The 19,700-nt window shown below is 39.6% G+C and overlaps 1 protein-coding gene across 1 annotated transcript in view; it reads left to right on the top strand.

Annotated features, from left to right (window-relative positions):
- The first annotated feature begins 4,574 nt into the window (after positions 1-4,574).
- Positions 4,575-19,700, top strand: part of zgc:152774 (uncharacterized protein LOC553526 homolog) — a 28,709-nt gene continuing 13,583 nt past the window's right edge. The window contains exons 1-10 of the mRNA XM_063001112.1: positions 4,575-4,653; positions 4,750-4,822; positions 7,171-7,303; positions 9,445-9,665; positions 10,451-10,598; positions 12,243-12,402; positions 12,523-12,651; positions 13,270-13,389; positions 13,999-14,102; positions 14,960-15,154. Coding sequence (XP_062857182.1) covers positions 4,615-4,653; positions 4,750-4,822; positions 7,171-7,303; positions 9,445-9,665; positions 10,451-10,598; positions 12,243-12,402; positions 12,523-12,651; positions 13,270-13,389; positions 13,999-14,102; positions 14,960-15,154 — 1,322 coding nt within the window. The 5' untranslated portion in view covers positions 4,575-4,614. The remainder of the gene's footprint in view (positions 4,654-4,749; positions 4,823-7,170; positions 7,304-9,444; positions 9,666-10,450; positions 10,599-12,242; positions 12,403-12,522; positions 12,652-13,269; positions 13,390-13,998; positions 14,103-14,959; positions 15,155-19,700) is intronic.

The following is a 19,700-nucleotide window of genomic DNA, read 5'->3' on the forward strand; positions in this document are numbered from 1 at the left end:
TGATAGGGGCAGGATAGCTTTCTAAATACTGACAGATTTCAGCTGGTGTTTTAGCTTTCCATGCCTTTTTGCGCCTCCTTTTGTTCATGTGTTCAATACTTTTTCCCTGTGTCATTTCACTTTATTACACATAACTTAATTTTTGGACTTATTTGTTTTGATTACTTTATATGTGTGGATTACTTGGGCTGTTACCAACATCTGGCGAAAATTTTATGTCAATAGTCCCATCAGAAATATATTTACTGAGAAAATTGTTGATGCGTTCAATACTTATTTTCCCCGCGGTATATATATATACAGTATATATATATATATATATATATATATATAAATATGTTAAATCCCAGAACTACACGGAGGAACCTGATGAATGACCTGCAGAAAGCTGGGACCAAAGTAACAAAGGCTGTACTGCTTAAGCCAGTACATGTCCAGGCCCATCTGAAGTTTGCCAGAGAGCATATGGATGATCCAGAAGAGAATTGGGAGAATATCATGTGGTCAGATGAAACCAAAATGGAACTTTTTGGTAAAAACTCAACTTGTCAGGACGACTGATCCGTGTTAAGGGAAGAATGAACGGGGCCATGTATCGTGAGATTTTAAGCCAAAACCTCCTTCCATCAGTGAGAGCATTGAAGATGGAACGTGGCTGGGTCTTCCAGCATGACAATGATCCCAAACACACCGCTCGGGCAATGAAGGAGTGGCTCCGTAAAAAGCATTTCAAGGTCCTGGAGTGGCCTAGCCAGTCTCCAGACCTCAACCCCATAGAAAATTTGTGGAGGGAGTTGAAAGTCCGTGTTGCCCAGCGACAGCCCCAAAACATCACTGCTCTAGAGGAGATCTGCATGGAGGAATGGGCCAAAATACCAGCTACAGTGTGTGCAAACCTGGTGAAGACTTACAGGAAACGTTTGACCTCTGTCATTGCCAACAAAGGTTATGTTACAAAGTATTGAGTTGAACTTTTGTTATTGACCAAATACTTATTTTCCACCATAATTTACAAATAAATTCTTTAAAAATCCTACAATGTGATTTCCTGGATTTTTTTTTCTGATTTTGTCTCTCATAGTTGAAGTGTACCTATGATGAAAATTACAGACCTCTCTCATCTTTCTAAGTAGGAGAACATGCACAATCAGTGGCTGACTAAATACTTTTTGGCCCCACTGAATATTCAGTGGGGCCAAAAAGTATTTAGTCAGCCATTAAATTCAGGTGTTCCAATCACTTCCATGGCCACAGGTGTATAAAACCAAGCACCTAGGCATGTAGACTGCTTCTACAAACGTTTGTAAAAGAATGGATCGCTCTTAGGAGCTCAGTGAATTCCAGCGTCGTACTGTGATAGGATGCCACCTGTGCAACAAGTCCAGTCATGAAATTTTCTTGCTACTAAATATTCCACAGTCAACTGTCACTGCTATTATAACAAAGTGGAAGCGATTGGGAACGACAGCAACTCAGCCACGAAGTGGTAGCCACGTAAAATGACAGATCGGGGTCAGCGGATGCTGAGGCACATAGTGCACAGAGGTCGCCAACTTTCTGCAGAGTCAATCGCTACAGACCTCCAAACTTCATGTGACCTTCAGATTAGCTCAAGAACAGTGTGTAGAGCTTCATGGAATGGGTTTCCATGGCCGAGCAGCTGCATCCAAGCCTTACATCACCAAACGTAAAGCATTGGATGCAGTGGTGTAAAGCACGCCGCCACTGGACACTAGAGCAGTGGAAACATGTTCTTTGTAGTGACGAATCACGCTTCTCTGTCTGGCAATCCGATGGACGAGTCTGGGTTTGTCTGGATGGACAAACCGATGGACTTGTCTGACTGCATTGTGCCAAGTGTAAAGTTTGGTGGAGGGGGTATTATGGTGTGGGGTTGTTTTTCAGGAGTTGGGCTCGGCCCCTTAGTTCCAGTGAAAGGAACTCTTAATGCTTCAGCATACCAAGAGATTTTGGACAATTTCATGCTCCCAACCTTGTGGGAACAGTTTGGGGATGGCCCCTTCCTGTTCCAACATGACTGCGCACCAGTGCACAAAGCAAGGTCCATAAAGACATGGATGAGCGAGTTTGGTGTGGAAGAACTTGACTGGCCTGACCTCCTGACCGCAACCCGATAGAACACCTTTGGGATGAATTAGAGCGGAGACTGCGAGCCAGGCCTTCTCGTCCTTCTGGAAGAATGGTAAAAAATTCCCATAAGCACACTCCTTAACCTTGTGGAAAGCCTTCCCAGCTGAAGCTGTTATAGCTACAGAGGGTGGGCCGACATCATATTAAAATTAAACCCTATGGATTAAGAATGGGAGTCACTCAAGTTCATATGCATGTGAAGGCAGACGAGTGAGTAATTTTGGCAATATAGTGTATATAATATATAAATACACCGATCAGCCATAACATTAAAACCACCTCCTTGTTGCTACACTTACCATATAGAAGCACTTTGTAGTTCTAGAATTACTGACTGTAGTCCATCTGTTTCTCTGCATGCCTTGTTAGCCCCCTTAGCAGCACTGCTGTGTCTTATCCACTTATACCAGCACAACACACACTAACACACCACCACCATGTCAGTGGAAACTGCTGTGCCTGAGTTTCAGAGGTTCTAATCCCGGGCTGGGCTTACAAACACAGAAGGTGCATAGTGTTACATAAACCTATAGCCACTGGGGGGGCACATATCAGTGCATCCTAGGTGCTGGTCCCAAGCCTGGATAAAAAAGAAGGTTGTTTCAGAAAGGGTATCCAGCATTTAAAAAAACTGTGCCAAATCAAATGTGCAGACAGATGATTTGCTGTGGCATCCCCTGATGAGAGCAGCTGAAAAGAATCATCATATAAGTGACAATTTTCAATTTAAACTTAAAGTTGAGTTTAACCATGCCTCAGTTCACATCAGCCTGGGCTTTGTAGAGTCTGCTGGAGAAGTTTTGCCTTGTCGTCCTCTTTTTTGTGATACTCGCTCACACAAAAGTTCTCTTAATAATCTTGTTATGGTGGAGAATTACTGAGATTGACACAGGATCAGCCAGAGATTAAGTCAAAAACATGACTCTGAAGTTAGTGATTATTGATCCTGGAAAGACTTTCTAAAGCTCAGCTTACACATTTTGTGCATTTTTCACATGGAAAACCCTGGATTTCAGGACCCTGGTCATACTAGAAACTCCTTCAGTATAAAGAAGGCAGAGTTTAAGAAAAAAATAGGCATTAGCCACATTGGAATTTAGAACTTAGCAAATATTTGAGGGCGGCATGGTGGCTCAGTGGGTAGCACTGTCGCCTCACAGGAAGAAGGTCCTGGGTTTGATCCCCAAGTTGGGCGGTCTGGGTCCTTTCTGTGTGGAGTTTGCATGTTCTCCCCGTGTCTGCATGGGTTAACTCTGGGAGCTCCGGTTTCCTCCCACAGTACAAAGACATGCAAGTGAGGTGAATTGGAGATACTAAATTGTCCATGACTGTGTTTGACATTAAACTTGTGAACTGATAAATCTTGTATAACAAGTAACTACCGTTTCTGTCATGAATGTAACCAAAGTGTGTAAAACATTAGTGTATGACGTTAAAAAACTAATAAATAAATAAAATAAATAAATAGCAAATGTTTGCAATGAATCCCCCAGTCATTTTAGATCTAACAACAGTCTACTTGAGACTGTCATCTGGATAAAAACAAACCTGCAAGGATAAAGCCATCCTCCAAATAAAGCCAGAAACTGGATCCAGATATAAAACTGTTTAGTGACCTTGACTCTGTTACACCTCCAGATTCCTCAGCAGCTCTCTCATTTCTTACAACATTGTTAATTTTGTATCAAAGGCTTTCTTAAAAATAGGATCATGTCCTGAATTACACGTGAAGCATATTGCCAGAGAACACCATTATTTCAAGATAGTTATTTAAAAAAATTAAAGTAGATTTTTGGCTCTAGTAATTTTCTGAAAAGAATCCCACAATAGGGTGGCACGGTGGCTTAGTGGGTAGCACTGTCGCCTCTCAGCAAGAAGGTCTTGGGTTTGATCCCCAGGCGGGGAGGTCTGGGTCCTTTCTGTGTGGAGGTTGCATGTTCTCCCTGTGTCTGCGTGGGTTTCCTCTGGGAGCTCCGGTTTCCTCCCACAGTCCAAAAACATGCAGTCAGGTTAATTGGAGACACTGAATTGCCCTGTGTGTGTGTGTATGTGTGTCTGCCCTGCGATGGACTGGCGTCCCGTCTAGGGTGTTGCTGTGTACAAGACTTCTCAAACTGACTAAACAAGGAGAACATACAAACTTCTTACTGACAGTGAGGTTTTTAATCCAGGAGACTTTAGATCTAAGAAAACTCAGATCTCCAGGAAACTGGTGCTGAGTGAAAGTGACTGTTTCTGAATTGATTAAACACCTGTGGTTATTGCCTGTAGTCTGGCACAATCTGGCAACCCTGTATGAGTTCTACCCTAAAGAACGGGGGATTTTAGAGCGGCAGTGTGCAGAGCTGCAGAAGTGAAAGAGGAAGGAAGAACCTGCGCTTTGTTCGCTACAGCAGAAGGAACCAGAGTCTGCGTGTTAGATGACAATAATTTACATTTTGCAGTTTGATGTGAACTTGAAACATGGCGCGGCTTAGCGAGCACGGAATCCGTCTGAGCTCTGTACGTGTTTTAATGCATGTGCATCTGTATTATTATTATGAATGCGTTATTTCTAGCTGATGTTTAATGCTTTATGAACTCTTCTTGTGGTTTTAGATGAGCCCGTCCTACCTGGACAGCAACTCCACCAGTCACACATGGCCGTTCAGTGCTGTCGCCGAGTTAATAGGTAAGATATTACAGATGCGCTGTATTAGATAAAATAAACACGGCGCTCTTTTATAGAGTTTAGTGATTAGAATTACAAAATTACTTTCTCAGGCAGTAAATAAAGCTGCACACCAGGGTAATGCGATGTAAACTGACGAGCGTGGGCACTATATTTACAGTGCTATTAGTTATACTGAAAGAGGCGGAAACTGCACTTGTCAGTGCATCGTGTCAGTGAAGTTGCTAATCTGACACACAATCAAATGCAAAAGCAATATATATATATATAAAAAGTATTTCTGCACAATTTAATTGTCCCCACACTTATTACAAGAAACTCTTCTGGTCTGATTTCAATCAGTGGTTTAATTTACTGGACCTATTATTTTAGACCTTCCTGTTTAATGATTCAAACCTAGAACCGACTCATTGACGCACATTTGTTCCGGGGGTTTTAGGTGGGTTTGTGGTGCATGTTACAGTCAAACTTAAAAGCTAAATACACTTTCTACACTTTCAGTAATTTCTGCAACGGTTCTTTTTCTGTGACTGAATAACTGAACCACATACTTGTCAACAAAAGCTTTCTGTTTTTCACATAGGTTTTATTATGGAGTCAAACTATACATACAGCAAAAATATTATTCTGGTGGTATAGAAAGTTCTAGAATGTCCAGAAAGTTGGAGATATTTTGTAAAATGCAATAAAAACAAAAATCTGTGATTTGTTAATTCATTTGAGCCTTTATTTAACTGAGCAAAATTCAAAGAAAAAAAATCAGTGTTTTCACTGATCAATTTAACTGTACAGTATTTTGTACATCTAACTAAATGTACAATTTGCATACTCAGAATGCTAATTGTTGCAGTTTTGCAATTAAAACCTTGCCCATACTTGCCTGACACATGAGCCAACTGGTGCAGCCCGCCCATAATGTGTATTGACTGATGGGGTCTGCTTCAAAAAAGGGACGTATGCCGCCTCTAGGGAAATCCGCTCCTTCAGGGCAGTTCTCTCTTGAAGCTTAAAAACCGCGTGAGTTCCCACAAAGAACTAAGTGTGCTGGCATTGGACAAGAGTGTAAAACCAGGCCGAGCAGCCTGGTGTCATGGATTTAGTTTTGTATTCTAAATAACTCATCAATATGTATACTTAGTTGATGTCCAAACCTGGTTACACATAAGAAATAATATTTTACAGGCAAAGTCAAAGGGCTTTTTACAGCAGACAAAGCAACAGAAATAAATGGTTTAAAACCAATAATGAGCAAACCCAGGCCAATAGTGTCATTTCAGTAACATTAAAGCAATCTTGAGAAAAACCAGGATGAAAAGGCATCCATTCTTCTTGGGCAGCTCAGGTGATATTTGAAGTAATTAATAATTGACTAAGGATTAAACAGACAGATAATAAAACAATCACCTCATATTCTATAAGGTGCACCTATCTGGTATGTACTCTCATTGTTCATATGCTGTACCTACCATACAAATGAACTTTGTGGGTATACAATACTGTCTGTAGCCCTCTTATTACTATGTCCACTTTGTCACCCAATTTATCAATCAATAGTGACCCCAAATGACCAGATGTTAATTAGGTTGTGGACTATTCTTAGCATTGCAATGACACTAAAACAGTAATAATATGGTAGTGTGTTTTGCACTGCTATGAGTGTATTAAGTGCAGCATTGTTTAATAAACCTACTGTCCTCTTTATTAGGAATACACTCTTTGGCACTTGAAATCTATTAGATTTTTAATGCATAATGTGTGCCAGTCTAGTTTTTCATCAGTGAGCAGCTCCTGATCACAGGATGGCTTTATATTGTTTGGAGCACTGTTCTCTTTCCAGCATTGACTTTAAGGTGTTTGAAATCCCAACAACACTGCTTTACCTGATACATTCATTCTAGTACAACACATTACCATGTTATTACCATGTCAGTGTTACTGCAGCGCTTATAATGGTCCTATGAAGGTCCCTTTTGATCGATAAATGAAGTAAGAAGGGGTTGACAAAGTGTACAGAGCACAGTTACTAACTGTATACCCACAAAATTAATCTGTATTGTAGGTGTATCTTAAAATAATCATTGAATGTATAAAAGGGGTTTCTAAGAAAGTAAGTGTAGATAAAAAGAAACTTAATTAAAACACATATATCATGTATCACAAACAAGAACTATTATAAATAAGAAGCATAATGTCTGTACAAGAGTTCAGTCAGTAACAGAATGTAATCCGGACATTATTAATATGGGTGGAGTCACTGCTGGAATGGTTTCTGTGACATGGCACCACACAGCCCACACAGGCTGCATTTTTGTCATAGCACTAATTTGCAATTCTCTCTTGTGTGGTAGATAATGCTTCTGACCCCGGAGTCACAGCCAAGCAGATCTGGATTGATGTGGAAACTGTAAAAGGAGAGCTGTGTCTCAGCTTTACAGATAACGGCAGTGGGATGACACCCAGCAAACTGCACAAAATGCTCAGGTGAGTCAGGAATAGACTTTAAGCCCACCCTGAATTGGAGTAGCAGTGAAGATTTAGGCCTTAGGTAATCCCATCGCAGTAGATCCTCCTTGGATAAACAAAACAAATGTACACTGGATCTGTAAAAAATCTGTAAATTAGGGGATTAAATTAGAGGACTGAACAAGCATTAGACACAGTACATGCATGGTAAAAGGTTTTACAAGCATTGAGCTGGTAAAGAAGCAAGCGAGAGATGGTTGCAGCATTAACATAGAAACCACAACGAAAAAAAACCCAGTGCTATACTCAGAAGTGCCACAATCAGCTGTCACTAATTATTCACACAAATTATACGTTTCAGTAGGCTGAAAGTGGGCTATTTATTTATTTATTTATTAGGATTTTAACGTCAAGTTTTTAACTTTAAGCAGTTGATAAAAATAAGGAGGTCACATGTGGTTGTTTAATTTTCAATTTTGTTAAATTGGGTGTCTGTACATGGATACATACAGCCAAGCCGGAAAGTCTGCACACCCCTTTCACCTTCTCCACGTTTTATTACATTACTTACATTTATTACATTATTGTCACAAAATTCTACACAAAATAACCCATAATTACAAAGTAAAAGCAGGTTTTTAGACATTTGTGCTAATTTATTAAAAATCAAAATGTTAAATATCATATGTACACAAGTGTGCACACCCGGTTGTCACTGATACTGCTTGAGATGTTTCTACAATTTAATTGGAGTCCACCTGTGGTAAATTCAATTGATTGGACATGATTGGGGATTGCCAACACCTGCCTATATAAGGTCCCACAGTTGACAGTGCATATCAGAGCAAACTCCAAGCCATGGGGTCAAAGAAATTATCTGCAGATCTCAGAAACAGAATTGTGTCAAGGCATAGATCTGAAGAATGCTGCAGCTTTACAAGTCCCAAAGAGCAGAGTGGCCATCATCATTCATAAATGGAATAAGTTTGGAACCACCAAAAATCTTCCTAGGCCTGACCACCCGGCCAAACTGATCCCGGCCGATCGGGGAAGACAGGCCTTGGCCAGGTAGGTGAGCAGGAACCCGAGGGTCACTCTGACAGAGCTCCAGCATATCCTGGTGGAGATGGGAGAACCTATGAGAGGATTAACCATCCAGGCAGCTCTCCACAAATCACGCCTTTATGGTAGAGTGACCAGATGGAAGCCACTCTTTAGTAAAAGGCACATGACAGCCCGCTTGGCGTTTGCCAAAAGACACCTAGAGGACTCTCAAACCATGAGAAACAAAATTCTCTGGTCTGATAAAACGAAAATTGAACTTTTTGGCCTGAATATCAAGCGTCACGTCTGGAGGAAACCAGGCACCGCTCATCACCTGGCTAATGCCATCCCTACAGTGAAGCATGGCGGTGGCAGCATCATGATGAAGAGATGTTTTTCAGCAGCGGGGCTGGGACGACTAGTCCTGATAGAGGGAAAGATGAACGCAGCTACTTACTCCGAGATCCTTGAAGAAAACCTACTCAAGAGTGCTCTGGACCTTAGACTGGGGCGAAGGTTTACCTTCCAACATGACAACGACCCGAAGCATACAGCCACGAGAACAAAGGAGTGGCTTCAGAGAAAGTCTGTGAATGTCCTTGAGTGGCCCAGCCAGAGCCCAGACCTGAATCCAATCGAACATCTGTGGAAGGAGCTGAAAATGGCTGTGTAATTACGCTCCCCATCCAACCTGACGGAGCTTGCAGGGATATGCCAAGAGGAATAAGCAAAAATGTCCAGAAACAAGTGTGCCAAGCTCGTAGCTTCTTTCCCAAGATGCCTTGGAGCTGTAATCGCTGCCAAAGGTGCATCAACGAAGTATTAGGCTGAGGGTGTGTACAGATATGTAACCCCTAAATAAACCATTTTTTAAACCCTGTTTTCACTTTGTAATTATTGGTGATTGTGAGTAGATGTCTGAGGCAAAAAAATCTATTATAGAATGAGTCTGTAATGTAATAAAACGTGGAGAAGGTGAAAGGGGTGTGCAGACTTTCCGGCTTGACTGTAATCATGTTCTTGGTCCTGGATGTGATGTAATACAGCAAAATAACACCATTTGTACAGTATATTAACTTGTTTTATTGTTCTCTCCTGTCTTTATCTGTGTGCAGTTTTGGTTTTACAGAGAAAGGCTCTGGAAAGGGCAATCATCAGGCTATAGGGATCTATGGTAATGGTTTTAAGTCTGGATCAATGCGTTTGGGACGCGATGCCTTGATCTTTACCAAGAATGGAGGATGTCAGAGTGTGGGGATGCTATCTCAGAGCTTTCTGCAGGCCATCAAAGCACAGGCTGTTATAGTACCTATAGCACCATTCAACCAACAAACTAATATCCTTTTAATCATGTGATGAGCTTTATTTATTATCTGTTTTTTACAGTCATATGTTTTATAGGTTTCTGTGTCACTGTCCTTTAGCTCTTTTCAGCACAGTCAGCCACTTTTTGTAGCCAAGCTTCTAACTCTTTTTGAATCTTTGACCACTTACTGAGGGAATTGGTGGAGTTAAGCTAAATTTAACTAATTGTTTTGTATGGGCCAAATATACACTTGCTTTTTTTCTGCATTATTGCTCAAACAACAAATATGGGGATTTTACTTATATAGATACACCATATGGCAAAAATGATGTTGAGACCTGACCATGAGCTTGTTGGACCTTCCATTCCGAAACTATAAACTTTACATTCCACCGTGGCAGCCTTTGCTCTTCTGGGAAGGCCTCCACAAGATTTTTAAGTGTATCTGTTGGAACTTGTCCTCTGTGTCACCTTATTTTCATTGTATTAAATGTATATAACTGATAAATCCTGATCAGGGTATGGTGCATCTTGGCACCACCTGGAAACATTGGCTGCAAGACAGGAATTCACCCTGAATAATCCAGTCCATCCTAGGGCAGCACAAAAATACCTACTCACTAAGTTACTTTTTGTAAATGTTTAATAACAAAAAAGGTGCTTTGAACCAACAGTAGATGCAGTTAGTGGAAGATAAATTTGTATTTCCCATTGTATATCTGTCTGTCTGTCTATCCATCCATCCATGCACCCATGCCTGTTTGTATGTGTGAATGTGTTTTGCCTTCTTTTCTCCTTAACTATAGCTTGCTCACAGTCATTAGTAATAACAGAGGATTCTGAGGCTAGTCTGAGAGCCATACTCACCCACTCTCTGTTTAAGTCTGAGGCAGAGCTGCAAGAACAGCTGGACTCCATCCCAGGCAAGAAGGGTACCAAGATCCTTATATGGAACATCCGCAGGTATGGGGAAAGCTTTGCACTACTACATGAGCTAAAAACATCTAATGCATTATGAACTGTGTAAATTAAAACGGTAAGTAATGGCTCTGCTGAGATTTGTACTTGTGAGCTTGAACACTCTGCAACGGTGTGCTGGATGACTTACAGGGGTTGGACAAAATAACTGAAACACCTGTCATTTTAGTGTGGGAGGTTTCATGGCTAAATTGGACCAGTCTGGTGGCCAATCTTCATTACTTGCACATTGCACCAGTAAGAGCAGAGTGTGAAGGTTCAATTAGCAGGATAAGAGCACAGTTTTGCTCAAAATATTGCAATGCACACAACATTATGGGTGACATACCAGAGTTCAAAAGAGTACAAATTGTTGGTGCACGTCTTGCTGGCGCATCTGTGACCAAGACAGCAAGTCTTTGTGATGTATCAAGAGCCACGGTATCCAGGGTAATGTCAGCATACCACCAAGAAGGACAAACCACATCCAACAGGATTAACTGTGGACGCAAGAGGAAGCTGTCTGAAAGGGATGTTCGGGTGCTAACCCGGATTGTATCCAAAAAACATAAAACCACGGCTGCCCAAATCACGGCAGAATTAAATGTGCACCTCAACTCTCCTGTTTCCACCAGAACTGTCCGTCGGGAGCTCCACAGGGTCAATATACACGGCCGGGCTGCTATAGCCAAACCTTTGGTCACTCGTGCCAATGCCAAACGTCAGTTTCAATGGTGCAAGGAGCGCAAATCTTGGGCTGTGGACAATGTGAAACATGTATTGTTCTCTGATGAGTCCACCTTTACTGTTTTCCCCACATCCGGGAGAGTTACGGTGTGGAGAAGCCCCAAAGAAGCGTACCACCCAGACTGTTACATGCCCAGAGTGAAGCATGGGGGTGGATCAGTGATGGTTTGGGCTGCCATATCATGGCATTCCCTTGGCCCAATACTTGTGCTAGTCACTACCGAACCATTCTGGAGGAACTTGTGCATCCAATGGCGGTGCCGTGTATCAGGATAACAATGCACCAATACACACAGCAAGACTGGTGAAAGATTGGTTTGATGAACATGAAAGTGAAGTTGAACATCTCCCATGGCCTGCACAGTCACCAGATCTAAATATTATTGAGCCACTTTGGGGTGTTTTGGAGAAGCGAGTCAGGAAACGTTTTCCTCCACCAGCATCACCTAGTGACCTGGCCACTATCCTGCAAGAAGAATGGCTTAAAATTCCTCTGACCACTGTGCAGGACTTGTATATGTCATTTCCAAGACGAATTGATGCTGTATTGGCCGCAAAAGGAGGCCCTACACCATACTAATAAATTATTGTGGTCTAAAACCAGGTGTTTCAGTTATTTTGTCCAACCCCTGTACATATTCTTAATAGGGTTGAGATCAGGTTCAAGGTTTCATTTTGGATTGTGTTCACTGTGTTCACTCGACTTCAGTAGCAATAAACATGTCAATCATGTCCTAACTTGATTTGTGCACAGAGGCACAGTTATGCTGGAACAAAAAAAAGTACTTTTGTACTTTTGATTTTAGTTGTGTATCTTTTAGCATTTTTGACAATGAGATCCTATATATTAAGTTGGGGACGGAGCTCATGAATTAAAAAGTAATGCTGTGTTCTCTCTTAAAGAAACAAGGACGGGAAGCCTGAATTTGACTTTGATGCAGATCTGGAGGATATTCGGCTTCCAGAGATCCATTCAGAGGTTATGGAGGGAAAAACAAAGAGGAATTACTTCGGACCTCGGAGAACTGACCATATAGTTCCAGAAATGGACTACTCTTTAAGAGTAAGTAAGAAATAAAAAGTGTGTAGAATGACATGGATAAATTATTTTACTTGCTGAATGCAATTATATAAAGTGCTTATTTATGTTTATGTCTTTGTGTGTCTCTCATTTTGTACTCAGGCGTATCTCAGTATTTTGTATCTGAAACCCAGGATTCAGATCAATCTTAGGGAGAAGAAAGTTCAGACCAAACTAGTAGCCAGGAGTTTGTCTCTGATTGAGAACGATGTCTACAAACCTCAGTTCATTGTATCCTTTTACAGCATTGGGAAACCAAGTTAGCGTCTTGGGACAAGCAAATTTTATGTTGGGGCTATGAGTGTTTTATAGGGTATTAACCATCTCTTCAGTCAGTCAGGTCTGATGTCAAGTCTTGGCTAATATTCTGACCAACATATGTGTTATTTTCAGTCAGCTAGCTTTACAGTCAAGTTATTAAGTGTGGCTAGTATCCCTCTTATACTCATGTGTGTTAAAATATTAATATGTATTTATTTAGCACTTTAGAATCAGCTTCTAAAATTAATGTCTTTATTCTCTACAGTTTATGAATTGTAAACCTTTGTCCCCAAATGTTACTGTGAATAATAAAACATCTGCTCAAGTTCTTAAATGATTTACATTTTGTTGTTTGATACTAGAATTCTAAAAGGTATTTTATAGTTGCCAAATTAGAAAAACAAACATTCATTTATTTACTTGTTCATAAAACTATTTACTGTATTTACTGTCATGAAAAGTATTAATAATTTTCAAATAATTTTCATGATCTGAAAATAAAACACAATCATCATATCGAATATACAGTATCTATTCTGTCAACATTTCTCTCTTTTTTGTGCACTTTTCTTGACCCTCTGAAATCAGAATGAGCGAGTAAAGATTACATTTGGCTTTAACCAAAAGAACAAAGAACATTATGGCATCATGATGTACCACAACAACAGGCTTATCAAGTCCTATGAGAAAGTGGGCTGCCAGATCAAGGTACCCAATCACACATACACACACACACACACACAGACACTTTTAGAATTTAATGCCTGCAACACATCCAAAATAATTTGAAACGGCAAACCAGACGTGAATTATAGTGGTTTATAAAATATTTAAGTTACAACATTCCATAATAAGCAGGTGAATTGTAAAATAGGTGAGGAAATCATGATTGTATATAAAATGAGGATCCACCACTTGTGCCACTTTGTGCCAAACTTCTATAAAGAATTACCAATTGGTCCAAAAAAAAAAAACAGTTCTCAATGCAAGATTGCAAATAATTTAGTCCTTCACCATCTACAGTTTATAATAATTCAGGAAATCTTAAGGGATAATTCTAAATATTTACAAAATACAATTACGTTGATTAGTGAAGACATTGACTTTTTTTTAACTTTTATCAGCTCAAGATTTTAGAGCTTAATAAATCACAGATTTTTTGTACTGCGTTTTTTTTAAATAAAATGTCCAATTTACTACTAGGTCCTATTTACTGCTTTTCGAAAGACTTACAAAACTATACACTGATTTTTAGAACATATTACCCTTTTTATGGTTTTTTAAATATATATTTGGTCATTTTCCTCTTTTTGGCAGTCCTCAGGTCAAAGATCAGGCGTGGGAGTAATTGGAGTTATAGAGTGTAACTTTTTGAAACCAGCTCATAATAAGCAGGACTTTGAGTACACCAAAGAGTACAGGTATAGTAAAACTACCAGAGTGTAGATCTTCACACATTTGTTGTTATTTATTATATGTATATATGTATTATATGTATTTATTATATGTCCCCAATTCATTTATTTGCTTTAAAGTTGTATATATAATTTTGTTGACTTTGTATAAAGAAATATGAATATATATGTGTGTATATACAGCTTATTTATCTATTTAATGGTAATATATAAATGGTATCAAAATAGAGTGACCTCTATGTGATCATTTTAGCCATAACACCCACTTTTCTGAGAAGAGTTCTCACAAGACTTTGAAGTATTTATGTGGGAATTTCTGTCCAATTAGTTAAAAGAGCATTTGTATGGCTGGGCACTGATATTGGTCAAGAAAGCCTCAGCCGATGTTCCAGATAATTCCAAAGCTGTTCAGTGAGGTCAGGGCTCTGTGCAGGCCACTGGAGTTTCTTTAAACCAAGCATTTCTTTATGTCCTAATGTATATAAATAAGTCACAGAAGTGTTATAATGTCATTATGTGTAAATGAAAATAGGATATATGCATTGGAAGTATAGTTGAATACATTTTATATGTCCATTAAGAATAAACTAGTTGATTGGTTAAATTGATGACTTTATTTATTTACAGGTAACTGTAGGGTTACAAATAATTATAATATGTATTATTTATATTCAAGCTATTTACATGCCTATATACAACTCTTTACTGCTTAAAAAGTATGACAAATGTCTTTCAGAATATTTTAGGATATTGTCATTTTCTTATGATTTTTACTATACCTGCCCATATCTAGTGACTCGAAAACACATTCGGCTTTGATTTAAAAGATGTAACAGTTATAATTGTTTTTTTCTTTTTTTCAGACTTACTTTGGCTGCTCTTGGCCTTAAACTTAATGATTACTGGCATGAAAAAATGGAAAAGAAGGCAAAAGAAAAAGCATTTCGAGCTCTGGAGTGTAGAAAAAAGGAAAATGAGGAGGAGGAGGAGGAGGAGGAGGAGGAGGAGAAAAAGGAGGAAGAGGAGGAGGATGAAGAAGATGAGGAGGAGCAAGAACTGTAAGATGTACTTTTTCAGTTGTAATTAGACAGACAAGTATAGTGTTTCACAGTAAATTGATCGCATATTCTCCACTGAAAACCCACAGGCGGATACTTTGAGCTGCATTTTTGGGGTAGTTGCTGTAAGGACTAAGAACAGAGTGCTCTATAGCATGTGAATAATACTAATGCATAACATTTTATACTTGTTGGAATGAACTCAATTGTGGTAGAATAGTTCAGTTGCTTAGTATGTGTAAAAGCGCTTAAAAGATTATTTACTGATTACAGATTATTGCATTATTTCAGTTATATATAGAATATAGAATAAGTAAAATTACTTAAAGCGGAACGGTCATGTTTGGTTATTTTTAGAAGTGGAAAATGTATAGCATCAGAGCTTTTGAAAAAATGTCATTGTGCATCAGAGCCATTTCTGAAAATTGACTAATGACATCATGGTATCTGTTACACAGTTCATCCACCCTCTCTGTCCCAGGATGCTTTTGCTGTAGCATAAACAGTTTTTAGCCCACATGTTTATGAATGGAAACAATGCCTTTACGCAGCTCAGAGGTAAAATTCTTAACATGAGTGCAGGTTGTGTAACCTGCTTTCTAAACAAACTATACATAAATATATAATATAATATAAGATAAGACAGCCTTTTATTATCCCACAGGGGGAAATGTGCATTGTTAAGGTAATTATTTATTTGCTACCTTCAAATCAACACCAGCAGGACAAAATAACTGGTGGTGGACTTTCGTAGGACTAGGCTACAACCACCAAAACCGGTGAACATCCAGGGACAGATTATTGAGATCATCAACACATATACAACCCCTGGCAAAAATTATGGAATCACCAGTCTCTGAGGATGTTCCTTCAGTTGTTTAATTTTGTAGAAAAAAAGCAGATCACAGATATGACAAAAAACTAAAGGCATTTCAAATGGCAACTTTCTGGCTTTAAGAAACACTAAAAGAAATCAAGAAAAATAATTGTGGTAGCCAGTAACAGTTAGATTTTTAGAACAAGCACAGGGAATAAATTATGGAATCACTCAATTCTGAGGAAAAAATTATGGAATCACCCTGCAAATTTTCATTACAAACACTAACACCTGCATCAGATTAAAGCTGCTCGTTAGTATGCAGGTAAAAAGGAGTGATCACACCTTGGAGAGCTGTTGCAACAAGTGGACTGACATGAATCATGGCTCCAACACCAGAGATGTCAATTGAAACAAAGGATAGGATTATCAAACTCCTTAAAGAGGGTAAATCATCACGCAGTGTTGCACAAGATGTTGGTTGTTCACAGTCAGCTGTGTCTAAAACCTGGACCAAGTACAAACAACATGGGAAGGTGGTTAAAGGCAAGCATACTGGTAGACCAAGGAAGACATCAAAGCGTCAAGACAGAAAACTTAAAGCAATATGCCTTGAAAACAGAAAATGTACAACAAAACAAATGAGGAACAAATGGCAGGAAACTGGAGTCAACGTCTGTGACCGAACTGTAAGAAACCGCCTAAAGGAAATGGGATTTACATACAGAAAAGCTAAAAGAAAGCCATCACTAACACCTAAACAGAAAAAAACAAGGTTACAATGGGCTAAGGAAAGGCAATCGTGGACTGTGGATGACTGGATGAAAGTCATATTCAGTGATGAATCTCGAATCTGCATTGGGCAAGGTGATGATGCTGGAACTTTTGTTTGGTGCCGTTCCAATGAGATTTATGCAGACGACTGTCTGAAGAAAACATGCAAATTTCCACAGTCATTGATGATATGGGGCTGCATGTCAGGTAAAGGCACTGGGGAGATGGCTGTCATTACATCTTCAATAAATGCACAGGTTTACATTGACATTTTGGACACTTTTCTTATCCCATATATCGAAAGGATGTTTGGGGATGATGAAATCATTTTTCAAGATAATAATGCATCTTGCCATAGAGCAAAATCTGTGAAAACATTCCTTGAAGAAAGACACATATGGTCAATGTCATGGCCTGCAAACAGTCCGGATCTCAATCCAATTGAAAATCTGTGGTGGAAGTTAAAGAAAATGGTCCATGACAAGGCTCCAACCTGCAAAGCTGATCTGGCAACAGCAATCAGAGAAAGCTGGAGCCAGATTGATGAAGAGTACTGTTTGTCACTCATTAAGTCAATGCCTCAGAGACTGCAAGCAGTTATAAAAGCCAGAGGTGGTGCAACAAAGTACTAGTGATGTGTTGGAGTGTTATTTTGTTTGTCATGATTCCATAATTTTTTCCTCAGAATTGAGTGATTCCATAATTTATTCCCTGTGCTTGTTCTAAAAAATCTAACTGTTACTGGCTACCACAATTATTTTTCTTGATTTCTTTTAGTGTTTCTTAAAGCCAGAAAGTTGCCATTTGAAATGCCTTTAGTTTTTTGTCATGTCTGTGATCTGCTTTTTTTCTACAAAATTAAACAACTGAAGGAACATCCTCAGAGACTGGTGATTCCATAATTTTTGCCAGGGGTTGTAGGTACCTGGGTGTTCACCTTAACAATAAACTGAACTGGTCTGACAATACACAAGCACTGTACAAGAAAGGCTAGAGGAGACTTCATTTGCTGAGGAATACAAGGGGCTCTTCTCAATTATTTTTATGACTCGGTGGTGGCATCAGCCATTTTCTATGGAGTTGTCTGCTGGGAAGTAGTGGAATAACTGCAGAAGACAGGAAGAAACTGGACAAACTGATTAGGAAGGCGAGTTCTGTCCTGGGCTGCACCCTGGACTCAGTGGAGGCAGGTAGGGGAAAGAAGGATGATGGCTAATGCCTAGTTCACAATACACGATTTTTGCCCTGATTTTCGCTCGCCGACTGGTCGGCGCTAGATTTGCCGGCTCGGGAGCAACTCGGCGTTTGCTTGGCGATTGAAACTTGGCTCTCAATCGCTGTGTGTGAACTACTCAACAACTCGATTTGAGCGGCTCGCCGAGCGTTCGGCGACCAAAGAGAGATATCTAGCTCATCAAATATCTGGATCTGAGTTGCCCAACTGGCAATTAGTGCTATGTCGAACAGCCAATAAGAACGCAAGATACGGTGTGAGGGGAAACGCAGCTGAGGAGATGTAAAAAGGTGGGACAGGGGCATAATATAGTTTATATCAGAATACATCGGCACACACACACAAGTTTTATACAGTATTTCTGATCTTATTGTTCTCTACAACACATAACACCAACACTGCATTGCAAAAAATATTTAATAACCTCCAACTCACTATAGAACAATCCCTGCTGTTCATGTAGCCAAATCCACTCAGATTCATTAATTTTTCCTCTTTGTTTTTATGCTGCACATCAGCACACAAACTTTTATCGCTTGCTAGTTGTTGATGTGCATTTTTGGACGTGGTATCATTAAACCTTTCATCACTTCTCGCGTTTGTTTTCGTGACAAAACGTTTGGGTGACCAGAGAAGCTTGCCTGTGATTCCAGTTGGTGATAGATGGTGTAGTGTGAAACCCCCTATCGCCGATCAGTTGTGTAGTGTGAAAGCCACACCGACTTGAAAGACTCCCGAGTGCAAGAGATCCAGTTGTGTAGTGTGAACTATACAGCGACCTGACCACTTGGAAAGTCATGTAGTGTGAACTTGGCATTAGCTGTCATCCCTAATGGAGAACACCGCTCACCCACTGCATGAGACAGTGGCAGCACTGGGCAGCTACTGTTATATTAAGCTACATTAATTATATATAATAGTATATATAGCAGCCAGCAAGTGATTGCAATATTCAAAAAATACTGCTACAATGGAATGCTACTGGAAAGTGGAGTACTTGACAAAAAGTGTGTCAGTTGCATTGTATGACCTCCAAAACACAGTTCCAGCTGGTTTTGACCAGTTACTATGTTCCAGCTAAGAAATCTCTGTTAATGGTGAAATCTTCCACTGTAGTACAAGGTCAGCAGTGGGAGCATATAAGTGTGATTATTTTCTTTCCTTTTTATTGCACTCACCAAGTTTCCATGTGAGATTTTGTCAGTATAAACAAGCATAAAATTCTTTGAGGTATTTCATCAAAGGTTTTTCCACCACAAAATGATTAAACTCAAATATGAATGTATTTGGACAAAATTAGTTTTAAAAGCTAAACTGAACACTCCTATTGTAATTCTCTGAAGTTGGAGTATGCTGTTATTTGGTGGGTAAAAACATAATGGGTGCCAAGCTAAAAACAATGGCTGCTAGATTTCCGTTAAACCACAGACTTCATATGTCTAGCCAAACATTTTATGATTTACTTTTTTGACGCCCATATACGGAACCCTCACCAGTTCTCAAGCAGGCTGATAGTGATAAAAGGGCGGAAACCATTTCAATTCTGCAGTCGGATATTAATAGAAACCGGGGTTGAAAGCAAGAGGTTTATCAGTTAATCATCTTATAGAAAAACAGCAGCAGGCTGCAAAGCCTACTGAATCATGTGGTGAAATATTGTACATATTTAATTGCATTGCCCAAATATAGACAAAGTGACCTGATTTCTGGTCAGCCTAATA

Source organism: Trichomycterus rosablanca, chromosome 1 (genome assembly GCF_030014385.1).
Source record: "Trichomycterus rosablanca isolate fTriRos1 chromosome 1, fTriRos1.hap1, whole genome shotgun sequence".
Taxonomy (NCBI): domain Eukaryota; kingdom Metazoa; phylum Chordata; class Actinopteri; order Siluriformes; family Trichomycteridae; genus Trichomycterus; species Trichomycterus rosablanca.